The following is a 13,656-nucleotide window of genomic DNA, read 5'->3' as shown; positions in this document are numbered from 1 at the left end:
GTGACACCCAATCTGTATGTTCGATTTCATAGATGAATTCAGCATCCATCAGCTTGTCAATCTCGTCTAATTTGATTCCTTTAACAAATGTGTCATTATATGTGTAAGGACGTTGTTTGCTAGGTCTGGAATCTGATTTCAACGGAATTGTATGTTGGCATATTGATGGATCAACTCCTTTGAGGTCCTTGTAGGACCATGCGAGCACATCTTTATACTTCTTGAGAAGTTGTGTTAGCAGTTCTTCTTCTTCAAGCTCTAAATCAGTTGCGATATAGACCGGCTGAAGGTCTTCACCTGGTGTAGCGAGGTCTATCCGTTTTGCATTTTCCGGCCCATCGTAAGATTCCTGGTTTATTCTTTCCCTGACTGGTGGTGTCATTATGATTTTTTTGTCTTGGATGGTGAATTTTCGATAGTGGGATGGTACATTCATGTTTTCTTTTTCCGACTCCTCCTTACCATCACTTTCCCCTTCAGTAGTCCATACCTCTCGTAACGATCGTTTTAGTTCTTGGTATTTCTTTTTACGCTCCATTTTGGTCCACTCTGGGTCTTTTGTTTTTTTTTGTTTTGATTGTTGAGATTTTTTTTCATTTTGTTTCTGTTTTAGTCTTCCGTACTTGTTTTATTTCTTCCTGCATCCTTGCCCTTCGAACTCTTGAGAATCTGCCTGGTATTTGGTCTTTTACACAATCCTCTGCTTTGACAAGCAGTAAATAGTGAGTTTTATCTTTTATTCTAGGCATCAGCTCCTCTCTCTAATTTTGTTTTCTGGTCTTTTTTTCTATATCGTTCCTGGCGTCTGGGGTGTTGATTGGCAAAATCATAAAACTTGATATTCGCTATTTTCTCCCCACGCTCGCTTGAGCTGTCTGAACACTCATTGTCTAAATCGTTATTTACCTCCAGATGCTCAGAGGAGTTATAAAACTCTTCTTGTTCTGGTGGTTCTACATTCTCATCCCTTACTCGTATAAGGCTTACCATGTAATAGGGTAGCACATCATAGCTGTCCTTATCGCAAAATTTTGTCGTTGGGCTATCTGTAATGGTACAGACATCCAATGTTGCTAGTATGTGTTCCCATTCCAGAGGTTCTAAGGCATCTTCGGGAAAAGGTTCCGGAATATAATCCTTGTCCTAAATATCTCTTTCTAAGACGCATTCCCTCGAGGGGTTCACTATGTGTAAAACTACCATATCACGTGCGTTCAAGACATGTTTGTAAAACCCCTTATCTGTGAATTTTGTTAAGAATATAACGTCCCCTGTTCTTTAAAAAATTGTAAGTTTTTTTCAAATTTGAAAAAAAATTCCCTTTTGTATATATATTTCTGTAAGTTTCAAGAACTTTAAATACCCTTCTGTTGAACTCACGTGATACGTTACATTTGTATTAGGTGACCTACCCGGGCGCATTCCTCTCTTTTTAAGCTCCCACAATGTGAAGCTCCGCACAGCCATAGCTCTTTTTTTTTCCCTAACCATGCTGGGAGTTTAGATCCTGCCAATGTAGCTGAATCAAACTCTTCCACTGGTGTCTGGTTCACATCTTTGTAACTATGGTCTTTTAGGTGTATTTTGGTTGTAGTCTCGCCATGTCTGAGGTATATGTGGTCGTAACCCCAATCCTGGACCATCTTTAATTGTCTCATGAATGGTCTTCCCAAGATGATCTCGTAATTGTTCTTTTTGTCGAAATCGACTATTGCAAATGTATGCTCATACTCGATTCCGCACGAGGTGACAATTACTTTTTCTAAAAGTCCTAGAGGCTTTTCCATGAACCCATCTGCCAGTTGCAATTTGATTCTGGTAGCTCTCAAAGCCGATTTTCCCCATTTTTTCCAGATTTACTTGGTGGCGATAGCAAATTCTGCTCCACTGTTAAGAATAGCTTTGGAAACTACTCCTTGGAATTCTACTAGTAGTGTGGTATTTCCATCTTCTCCCTCGCAATATTCTCCAACCTTGTTTAAAGGTACTGGCCTAGTGTTTAGTTGAGGCTTGTCCAATTCTCTGATCCCTTCTTGAAGCTTTGAGGTGGGGTCTTTTACTTCAAATTTTTCTAAACATTTACTTACAGTGGTCCACATGTTTGGCCGTAGCCTTAGGAGTTCGGCTAAAGTGATTGTGCATGCCACAGGGGTAGACAATAACTCAATCAACCCTTGTGAATCCATCACTCTATTGGAAGAAAGACTTTGAGATCGGATTGCTCTCACCTCAGACTTGGCTACATACTCCCCTAGGTAAGAGGGTAGAGTTTTTAGCGAGTCTGGTTGGCTGTGCCCCAAACTAATTGATCCCTAGTCCCCCCCTTGTGAATGCATATCAAAGTTCATTTATGATCTTGCCTCAAATTCTTCAATGGGAGGTAAGATCTAATTTTTCTCGTTTCTCATGCTATTCATTTGGTAACTCCCCCTGTTAGCTTCGTTGGCATCGCGGATTTGCTTCCACAGGTCATCTAGACCGTTACAATACTTACCCATTTCTACCAATGTTTTAGGCTGGAAACCATTAATTGTCGCATCTGTTGTATTTGAAACTATGACACGTTCTCCTCTAGACTCAGAGGCATTCGTGAGTCTCTCCTTCGTGTCTACTTGTTTCTCTAAAGTTGGTTTGATAGGGGTTTAAGCTGGTACTTCGTGCCAACTTGCAGGTTCACCAAGCGGGTTTTCTATCAAGGATTGGGCTGTTTCAATCATCTTTCGACACATTTCCAATCTTTGTTTTTCTATTTCGGCATATGGATAAGTCATCCATCTTTGCTCTTGGGTTTGGTTGTTTTTGAGTCTGGCTTCGTATGCTTTTAAAAGTGCGTCTAACTGCTCATTTACCTTTTCTGCCAACACTAATCCTCCTAACCCTGCACTTTTGGGTTCTGCTATTTCCTTGGGTGCTATGGTTGTCGTAGTGTATGAGCTTAGACTAGTTAGATCCTCTAACCGCTCTAATCTATCCTTTGTGTATTTTAACTCCTCAGATAGAGCCGTTTGCTCTCGTTCTCTCCTAGCTTTCATACGTGCCTTTCTAGCTTTCCAAGTGCTTCTCTGATTTTTCATTTATGAACTTGGGATGCCGGTTTTTGGCTCTTCAATTATGGGTTCATTCGTCATTCTTTGAGCTTGGGCTCGTGTCGCTACCTGAATAGGTATTACTGTCTCGTTTTTTTACCCTCCACTGAAAGGCACTGCTTCTAGCATGTTCAAGGTAGTTTTTGCTCCTTTGCTCAGGTTCTTAGGGCAATCAGGAATCAAATGAGTAATTTCACACTCAGTGCAATATGCGTTGACTGTAATGATTTCATCATGAGGACACTCTCTTAGCCAATGGTCTCCACCACACTTGTAGCAGGGTCCCTTAGGCTATTGAGGTGCTCCTTCAGCTCCTCTTTGTTGGTATGCATGTCTATGCCCGCCCATGCCTCCGTTGGCTATGAACAACAATGTTCGTTCATCCAAGCTATATCTTCCTTCTCCTGCTACTTGTGCAGTTGTTCGTGGTCGTGCACTTCCCATCATGCTCCAAGGTTCTAGCGTTGGGGTTTCTTCCGGTGGATAATATACAGGTTTGCAACAAATCCATTGGAATCTTCGTAATATGCATGCATAGGTACCAAAGCCTTCTCTTTTGGTTCGGTTACTGCTGGTGTGTATCTTATGCCGACTGGTCGTAATCCTGGTAGGGGTGGTTGCTGTCCCAACACTGGTTGTGGTCTTTCTACACCTACAGGTCCTGGTAGGTTGCCTGCTTGATCCCTAGGCATCGGTGGAAGTTGAGGAGATGCTACCTGAGCCTGGGGAGCATAAGGTCGTTCTCTCACATATCCCTTGTTATAATAACATTCCTCCGTCACATGGTTTGTCCATTTTTGTTCAATAGCACACCACTTTGGCTGTTTAGCCTGAGGTTTGGCATACAGGTTAATCTTTTTTAGCACTTCCTCTACATGCTGCTCCTGGCTTACAGCTACTTCTCCTTTCGGTGCTGTCTTAGTGGACTTGCTTCCACTTTGTTGTGAAGATGAGTCGTCATCAAGATCCTTGAATTCACCCTCCTTGTAGACCGCGCAATTGTCTACAAGGTAAAGAGCCTCCTTAGTTAACTCATTTAATGTCGTGCTCCTCTTCATATGTAAGTCCTTCTAGAGATCTGCATTCCTTAGTCCTTGAATAAATATAAGCATAAGTCTGCACTGAGTTGGCAGTTCTTCCACAGGGCAGAACTTAACATATCTTTTTATTCGTAGGGTTGCCTTTCGCACAAATTCCCCTTCTTTTTGTTTGAATTTATGGATTTGTGAGACTGTATTATGAGCTATCCCCCTTTGTGAGAATTCTTCAATAAACTCGTCAAACACCTCCTCCATAGACTCAAAGTCTCTATGCTCCACATAGTCAAACCAAGTAGCAGCATCCTCCTCTAGGGTCAGTCCAAACCCTCCAAATTGGGTAGGGAAGTCTAACATCTCTTCAGCTCTAATTACACGCACAAAGGCTGCTACATGATCCCTAGGATCTTCGTTTCCCGTGTATTTCTTGTTTACCCATTTTTGCACCTGAGAAGGTCTAATTCTACGATGGTCTACAAATCTCATCATTGATTCTCCTCATCCAAATCGATATACCTCCTTTGGCCTTCGGTAGTGGGAGGGTTCCTCTCCCAGAGGTGCTCCTAAGCCATAATTTTTGACAGTTTTGCAACAGATGGTTCATCTCTTCAAACTCGTTCTATGGGTTGTCTTCCAGGCTCTGTTGACCCTTGAGTTTTTGGCTTACTCTCGCCTTGATACCGTGAATAGAGTGGCGGTTCTTGTAAATCCCTTAGCCCTTGTGCGGCTGGATAACCATCTCGGTTTTGGGTCTTGTTCTAATGTTGCACTTTGTCGAAGCCATGCCTACAATGATGGTTGAGTTGCTAGTTGGTTTTGGTAATTGAACGTCTCTTGTCGGTTAGAATGTGAGGCCGTGTCATACTCTTTTGAAAATGGATTTGTTGATTTGCTAGGGGTGTAGGTAACCCTTGGCACTTCTTCGGGGGCATATGTCGATGTCTCTGGAGCTGTTGCTTTTTCTACCTCCTCTAGGAGAATACGTTTGTATTCTCTCCCGTACCGATCAACAAAAATGATATCCTTCCCCATAAGCAATTTCATAAGAGAATAAGTAAAGAACCTTGTCTTTGCTTAATTCGTTTGGGTAGGGTTCTTTGCATCGCAAATAAGAGACTACTCCCTCGCTCTCATGCTTGTAAATTCCCACATTCTCATTATAGGTAGAGACCCTGGTTGTTTTCTTATCATACATAAAAAGAGCTCCAGGTCGATCAATGTTTGGAGGCGGTTCTTGAGTTTCTGAAACCATTTTTCCTTTTGTCACGTTACCTCCATATCTGTTGTAATCCTCAGGGTTACTAACTATCAGATAGTGGTTCCCCTTTTCATCTCGGAATCTATCTCCATCATCATAGACTCGAATTATCTCCAGTCTCTCAGCAGGTCTTTCTTCAATACAAATACACTTGCGTCCTCGATAGTCAGAATAAACTAGGGCTCCCCTAGAGTTTGTTCCTTCTAATAAGATTATAGTGAACTTAGAGTCGTTCAAAGGATTTTGGGAGGTTCTTCCTCCTAGCATTGGTCCTTCATCGGAGAAACCTCCTGGCTGTTGACTGCCCATCATGAAGAAGGACTTATCTAATGAAGTGTCAGTATCACTACCCTCCTCAATAATCGGTGCTAGTGGATCTAGCCTTGCCTGAGTTACACTCTCCTCGGTGGACACTAAGCTACCTTGATCACCTGCCACCTTTTGATCTCTAGGAATGTGTCTTCCTCATCTTAAATTCATCAAACTTAGCAATGCACTTTATCACAAATCCAACCACTCACCTGGAAAAGGATCAATTTTCGCACAACTTCTTGCTTTGCTGCTGAATGTACCTATACACAAGTGTTTAATTTCGGTAATCGAATCAAAGCATTTAGCCGCTAGAGGTGGTCTTAGTAATGATTGGTATAACTGGAGGGTTAACCTCAACCACTACTTTATTCTATACACTTCGGATTTTCTTGATTAGATCTGCTAATCTAGAACTGTACTTCCCTCGAATGTTGGTCAATTTACCGAGAAAGTATTAATTCCGTCTTTGCTCTATTAAAAGGTCAAACAAGGTCCAATTTCACTTCTGAAAGAAGTTCTGGAACTCTTAAGTCAACTGGAACATCACCCTATTTCGTTAGTCACCTTTTCACTTTACTAAGCCCCTGTAGACATCCTACGCATAGGATGTCTACCTGCTCTGTTTTTCTTGGAGTTTGTACTATAGATTCCCCTTGATGTGCTGAGTCAACAATTGGTTTAACTTTTTGATTTGGACACCTATAAGCTGGTCAATTGATCATAAATCCGTTCCAGCAGCCTGATGTTGGTCTGGCCAGTCAAATCAACTCCAATTTGGACCAAAATTGACTCGGAGGCTTGCCTCAGGCTATACAACACCCTGCTATGCCTACAATCAGTTTTTGGCTTCAATATCATGAAGTAGACATCCTACACGTTGCATGTCTAACTGCTCAAAATGGCTTCAAATGCAAAGCACAGACTCCTCTTAAGGTGCTGAATCTCACTTTGGTATGCTCAAAGTTAGGTTTGGAGTGCTAAATCACTCAGAACACATCCTACACGTAGGATGTCTATATGATATGTTTGACCCCAAACTTGAGCCATAGCTTCCCCTTAATGTCAGAAACCCAGTGCTATGATTAGACTTTAGTTTGGATTTCAAAAGACCCCAATTTTACCTATCCAAGCCCTTTTCAGTCAAAGATGCTAAAGTCTGTTTAAAACCCAGTTTTCTCACCCAATTGAGATGAAACCTTCCTCAAGCACTCAATAAATCATGCAGATCATGCACATGCAGCCATCCTATGGTTTTGGTCTTAAAATAATGCCTTGGCACAATTTGGGTAGGATGTCTAGCAATTTCCTTTCTATTTGGCCTTATCTTGTCAAGATATGGTCAAACTTCCACTTTCCATGTGAAAATAGGGCAAAACCTACGTTCTAAACACACTGGTCAACTCAGATTTTCAAAATTTTCACCAGAACACCCAGTAGACATCCTACGCGTAGGATGTCTCCTGACTTAAAATTTATTTTTTTTCTTACAGAAATACTCCTTATGCTCTGCAGCTCTTTCAGAAATACTCATAGAAATTTTTGAACTTCACTTCAGCTTTTAAACACTCTTTTCCGTCTTTTACAACCTTGTGATGAGCCTAACAGCAAATATAACATGCATGAAGTGCTCCAGATCATAAATCATGATGTCCTACTTACCCTTCTCCTACTCATCATGTGAGATGGTGATATTGGTGTCTCGGTTGCTTCCTGGCCTCTCCGGACTCGCAAGCTATCCTTTCACTGCCTCTACCACTCCAACTCCTACTCTCTACACCACAACTTAACTAATACCTAAAAACTATCTAATTCTACCTAAGTTGAAGGATCTAGGCCAGACACTCGCTCCCTACACTCCTCCTAAGACCTAGAGAGTCCTCCACCCTCTGATCCTATCTAAATGTAACACGAGACTCTGGCAAGTCGGAGAATCCTTATCCTCAAGGACTAGTCTCGGTCACCTACCTAGGATTTTCGTCCCCGACAGCGGCGCCAATGTTGGCAGATACGCCGCGACGGACGTCAGCACAGCGAGAACTCACCTAACAAGATTTGTCATCTAAGGAAGAAGCTCGACCCGCAAGCGCGTGGAAGCAAGCATAGGGTGTCAATCTACCCTCGACCGACTCTCGACTACTTCCTATAGAGGTCTCTACCGAATGTTTAAGCTACATCCTTCAGGAGTGCATAAGAGGAGATTTTCTACAACGCTTTCAAGAGCCAAATTCCCATCAAACGTTGGGATGGGGGAAATGGAACAACACACAGGACACAAACTCGATGCCTCTCTATAGCCCAGCAAGTATCCAGCACCCCAAGCCACACAGAATCACACACATACGCACACTATATGTAACTTGCACCGAACAGCCTCACTTACGAGCAACTTCAGCTACACACAATCACCTTCACCGACACACACACCAATGCACCCACATCTGTAAACACACTCACACCAGGAGGCCTCGTAAGCCTTGACCGCATACAAAATCACACTCAATCTTCAACCACAATCAATCTCTCTCTCTCTCTCTCTCTCTCTCTCTCTCTCTCTCTCTCTCTCTCTGTGTGTGTGTGTGTGTGCGCGCGCGCGCACACACACACACACCAAAGACCCGGAGCCACCGCTACCACGGGCATACTGCAAAGATGAGACACAGACGAGATTGATGGCGAACTTGGCAACAAACAAAAACCAACTCTGTATCACATACACATTATCCAATACAATGATAGCGGCCCTTGGCGGCTATTGCTGGCAACTCTTCTAAACGAGATTGATGATGCTTGTTATGATGGCCACACCATGGCATGCAATACTCCTTGTGCTCCACTTTACGCTATTGGCAGCCCATGTCCCTTGATGACCTTCTACACGTGCTCCAAGGCAAGCCCCCGACTTTAACAATCCTGGCGGCTCATCAGCCCCTGCTTAGTATGGCCACCCTCCTACTTTGGCCCTTCATACCCTCGGCAAAAAGAAGTATCTCGGTGCATTAAGAGTCGAGCATGGCAGGGATGAGAACTCCTTACTTCATATGATGGCATGCCTTCAATTGTGGCTAGCAAGCTCCTCCATACGTCGAGTGCGTCTGCGCTCCTTATTCCTCTATTCCCCCACTTAGCCTTCTTTTGTAGTGTCACCGCAGCCCACCGGCCTCACTTCCATGCAAACTCGAGCCCCTGGCCGCCTTCTCTTGTCTGTATAGCAGGCCACCCGGTCCCCCGAGCAACTCTCCATGCTCGCTACCTCTGGCCTCCCTCGATTGGCCACCCCTTGCTCAGGCTTTCTGTCCCCGGGAGCCCCCTTCTTACTGCATGCCATGCTCCCCCTCAGCAGCCAATGGCGGCTTCCTCGTCAACTGTACAAGACCTCAGTCCCTCCCTTCTCTGCAACCAGTTGGCCGCTCTTGCTTCAACTTGGCGGCCCTTTGTGGCCCTCCTCCCAACTGGAGCACCTCCTCATACGCCACCAAGTGGCCCCTTCACCTCGGTGTTGCCCCTCTGTAGCCCGCCAACCTCTGCACCGTGGTCACCTCCCCTCCTTCTCTTGGCCTCGGCAACACCTATCCCTGGCAGCCCTCTTGACCACCCTTGATGTTCCTCAGTCACGTGCACCACGCCACCACCTCTCACCGATAGTTCCCACTCTTGCTTCTCCGTGCTCCCACTTGGCCTTCCTTGGCGCTGCCCTGTAGCTCTCCCAGCAGTCCCTACAGGCAACCACCCCTTGCTGCAACCCCTCCCTTCACAAAATGGCAACCCCTCTTGATCACGGTCTGGATCCTGTCTCCCCATGCAGCCCAACAGATGGCGCTGGTGTTTTTTCCTCTGTCATGAAGCCCGCCTTCTCTGCAGTCCCTTGGCCGCCTTCATGCAGCCCCTCACTGGCCGTAACCATCGGCCCTCATTCGGCTGGCGGGCTTTTCCTCCCATGCATCGACCAGTAGTGCCCCCCTTTCTTTGCATGGCGAGCTGCTCAGTCCCGATCTCCAACTGGCGCTTCTCCCTCCATACATGCCTTTTGGCGGCCTTCCCTCATGCTCTCCTCGTCTACTGTAGTCACTGTAGTCACTGTAACACGCTTTTTTTTCCCTTATTAATAGCTTTGAAAAGTTTTTTTTGGGCTTGGCCCCCTTGCACACGCCATAGAATGCCGACCTTCGAATGCCTCCTTCAAACGCGAGCATCGATCTCCGTGATTCCTAGTCTCTGAGAGGATCACAAAATAGGCCCCTCGACAATAGATCTCGATCGTTGAGATGTAGTACACTTGACTTCAAGCACCTAAAAATGTTTGAGCTCGCCGAACCCGAGGAAGTACTTTTGCATACATTATGGTACTATGGGATGGAGATATACATCAACCTGTAGTATCCTCAAGCATTCCAATTAGCAAAGCTTTTGAACCACATTTGACCTGTTATATGCCCGATTTGGCATACACATCACTGTGGGACCTATTCCCGGTTGCACCTGGTACCTGTCCAAGCCTTCTGCTATCACACTGTTTGCTGCCCTTTACCTGTTGCTGATACTTTCCATGGTCCGACACACCTTGGGTGCACCATCATTTCCCGACCCCTTGTTGAGCATTCATGCTGAACCATAGTATTATTTAGATAAGATTTCATTGCATAAGAAGAAAACTGATAGATATTATGTACATAAGAATTAGATAGATAGAGAGATCTTCATCTGCTATAGAGCCCGCCTGGGTCAAATGGAAAGCCTCCAGCTTTCCCAAGTGCGATGCAAACTCTGCCGGGATCAAATACATGGCATTGAGCACAGCCATCCATCTCTAGTACATGCACAATTAGCCATTCTTTTGCACCTATAAGCCCAAAAACAAGCCTCTCGTGCAGGTTGACATAACTTTGATCTTCAACCTGTATCCATATGATGGCTTCATTTACAAAACAAGCCTGTAAATCAACCTGTGAAGCAGCTACACCATACCTCATTAGTCTCTCACTTGCTAGAGAGCTCTCCATAGCATACCTCTCCTCACGAGAGCTATGCAACCCGTGCAGAACTACCTGTAAAGCAGCTTTCAACAGCATGTCCGTCAATAACACAACTTCCACCTTTAGCAACCTACCTTCCACTACCGTTGGTTTTTGCATAGCCCAACCTACCTGTGTTCCAAGCATACCCTTTGTCGTGGATCCTTCAAATGGCACATTAGGGGGCTGGGGAGGTAGCAAAAAGGGCCCTCTAAGGGGCTTTCTCTCTCTAGTTCTTTGAATCAAAATTTTGAAAATGAAAAGACTCATCTCAAAGCGTTTCCAGTATTTCTAAGTCATTTCAATGAAACAAAGAACTTCAAATGATATGAAAGCACAGTATGCAAAAGAAAACGTGCAAACCGGGATCTTTTCATGATTAGTAATAACTATATCCCAAGCGCGTGTAAAGTTCAATTCTTCTTCCAATTTGAACTTTTGACTGGCGATTGAAAGCTACGAATCCAATAGCATTTTGGTTCGCGGACAAGAACTCAAGCTTCGCAGCAAGCTGTTTTATACAAAAGGCAAGAGCAGCAGCAACTAATTCATCAACAAATGTTAGCAGAATTAAAAGCTTCAAAATGTGGATAGCCCTTCTCTCTCTCTCTCTCTCTCTCTCTCTCTCTCTCTCTCTCTCTCTCTCTCTCTCTCTCTCTCTTTCTCTTCTCTCTCTACCCATTCAGCTTGGTTTGCAATACCCAATCAGTTCAGAAGGCAAGGGCAATAGCTTTTAGAGTTAAAGCAATTGTGAGCAGCCACGCACACACAAGAGAAAGGGGAGAATCATCCCTCAGCTTGAGTGGTGATCGCCAAGATACATCAGCTGAATCACTCGCGTTAGCTCACACTCAACCATGGATGATGCAAGCTCACAATCAATGGCTTACATAGTTCATGCAAAGCTCCCAAGGGAATATGCAATGCCAAAAGGAAGGAAATGCTGGTCAAATGCTGAGATGGAAAGGATGAGAGCTGATGGGAGAAAATGCTTATCACTTTGGTGTGATGGGTCTTTGTACCCAATAGACAAGAGGACGGGCAAGAAACCACCCTTCAATAGTATATCCTCTCTCTTGCAATACACAGGAGAGGGCCATAATGGATTGTTGGGCTACATCAAACAACTGGACAAGGAATCATCATTCTTTGCTGGCCACGCTTCCATCTTGGCAAATCAATTGGGGGACGTATCTAGAAGCATGCAAACTTTACAAGAAGAAGTCAAGGAAAAGAAAATTTTCATTGAAAAGCTAACAGCTTCACTACAAGAAACCGAGTCCATTCGAGCTAAGCAAGAAACCATTGCGATGGAAAGGCTAGCTACTTCACTACAAGAAATGCAAGCTATCCAGATCAAGCATGAGAAGTTACAGCAAAAGATTGATGCCTTGAAAAAAACGCCCTTTGGAATGAGAAATCGACGGAAAGATTGTTTGCCAATTGAAAAGCTATCATTGCGAAGTGGAAATTTGAAGAAAAGGGTGAGAGCAATAAGGTAATTGTATTCATATGCTTTGAGAACCTCCCTATTTTTTCATATATACTTATCTATCATATGTTTGTTTCTATTTTCATTATATCCAACAACTTTTTCAAATTGGCTTGCCAGTGATGGAGAAATAGAACACTTAATGAACCAAAATAGAAAACATATGCCATTGAAGTGTAGCATGAGTACAAAGTCTCTTTTTCATATGCCGGAAGTAGATTGTACGTTGTAGAGACTAGGTCTCACAACTCAGGAGGAAATGGAAGTACATGGGAAAGGGCCAAAGCTATAGAAAAGGACAACTAGAAAAATACTCATTCTTAATTCTAAAATCATCAAAGTGCTCATCAATAGAGTCCCTCAAAGAGGATTCTCATTGCCTGCATTATCGAATTGCTCACTCTTGGACTCGGCCCACAAGACCAAAAATGGCCTCTCATTTACCACAATGAAGATAAGTGCAAAGACTATGCAAGATGCGAGTGTTGAGAACTTAAGGTGTGTGTTGAAGCATATTTAAGTTCCTACTGGAGTGGAACAGCTCTCATGCCCCGGGTAGCCTCTTTAGACATACACCGGCTCATCTTGACCAACTTGAGATTGCTATCTTTGACAAGCGAGCCCACAAACAACAAGTTGTGCAAAATTTGATTGAGTGTCATGACTAGCTCAAAATATAGGCCTTTTTGCCCTATTTGAGATGATCTATAGCACACCTCAAATGCCTAATTGGTTTAGGAGATATGATGTGAAATGTGTTTCTGCTGGCTCATCGTCTTGTGAGGCACCCTGCAAGCTTTGTTGTCCGCATTCCATTGGCGGGTTGTGTTGTATAGTCCCCCAATGCGTGTTCAAACCCTTATGTCTCTCGTCTATGCTTTGAGGTGAAGTACTCACATAACGAGGTATGTACTCGACTCCACCCGTCAACACCATGCTAGGAAAAACGGGTCAGTATAGCTACTCTTGTTCCATCATCCCCATTGAGCATCTACCCGACTCCACCCATCAACATGATGCTGAGAGGAAGAATGAGTCAGTATATGAACCTCTTGTCCCATCATTCCCATTTTGGTCCATAGGGTCAGTGTCGAGATCGAGCCACTCTGATTGTCACCCACCAAAACTATGGACTCCACCACTGCAACGAAAATGTATTTCTCCAAGAAAAGAAATGTATTAAACTCAGTGTGAAGTGGCATAGATGCAACAGTTGGAAAGAGTATCAATAGGCCTACAAGTATCCAATCATGCTGAAGCAGATTTATGGTCAATCAGCATCTGGAGAAAAGAGGAAGCAGTCGTGATCTATCAAGGCCAAGAAGCCAATTGCACAAACACTCCAGGATGGTTACATTAACAAGTTTGCACTACAAACTCCACCATGTAATACTTGAGTCATTGCTAGACAATACGAACCACCACCAGTTGGTGTCCTATCAATACACAAAGTGTCACGCAA

At 44.0% G+C, this 13,656-nt stretch overlaps 1 protein-coding gene across 1 annotated transcript; it reads right to left on the bottom strand.

The window, feature by feature from the left end:
- Positions 1–8,376: 8,376 nt before the first annotated feature.
- LOC147449329 (uncharacterized) lies at positions 8,377–9,695 on the bottom strand. The gene has a single exon (XM_086522598.1). The coding sequence runs from the start codon at positions 9,489–9,491 to the stop codon at positions 9,156–9,158; it is 336 nt and encodes a 111-aa protein (XP_086378724.1). The 5' UTR covers positions 9,492–9,695; the 3' UTR covers positions 8,377–9,155.
- Positions 9,696–13,656: the final 3,961 nt, after the last annotated feature.

This window comes from Adiantum capillus-veneris, chromosome 10 (genome assembly GCF_014529385.1).
Source record: "Adiantum capillus-veneris isolate H3 chromosome 10, ASM1452938v2, whole genome shotgun sequence".
Lineage (NCBI taxonomy): Eukaryota > Viridiplantae > Streptophyta > Polypodiopsida > Polypodiales > Pteridaceae > Adiantum > Adiantum capillus-veneris.
The sequence above is the reverse complement of the archived record's forward strand: the minus strand, read 5'-3'. Positions and strand labels throughout refer to the sequence as shown.

What these genes read in the sequence shown, in the direction of transcription:
- LOC147449329 (XM_086522598.1), bottom strand. Translation starts at nt 9,491, where the DNA reads ATGGGGAGACAGGATCCAGACCGTGATCAAGAGGGGTTGCCATTTTGT.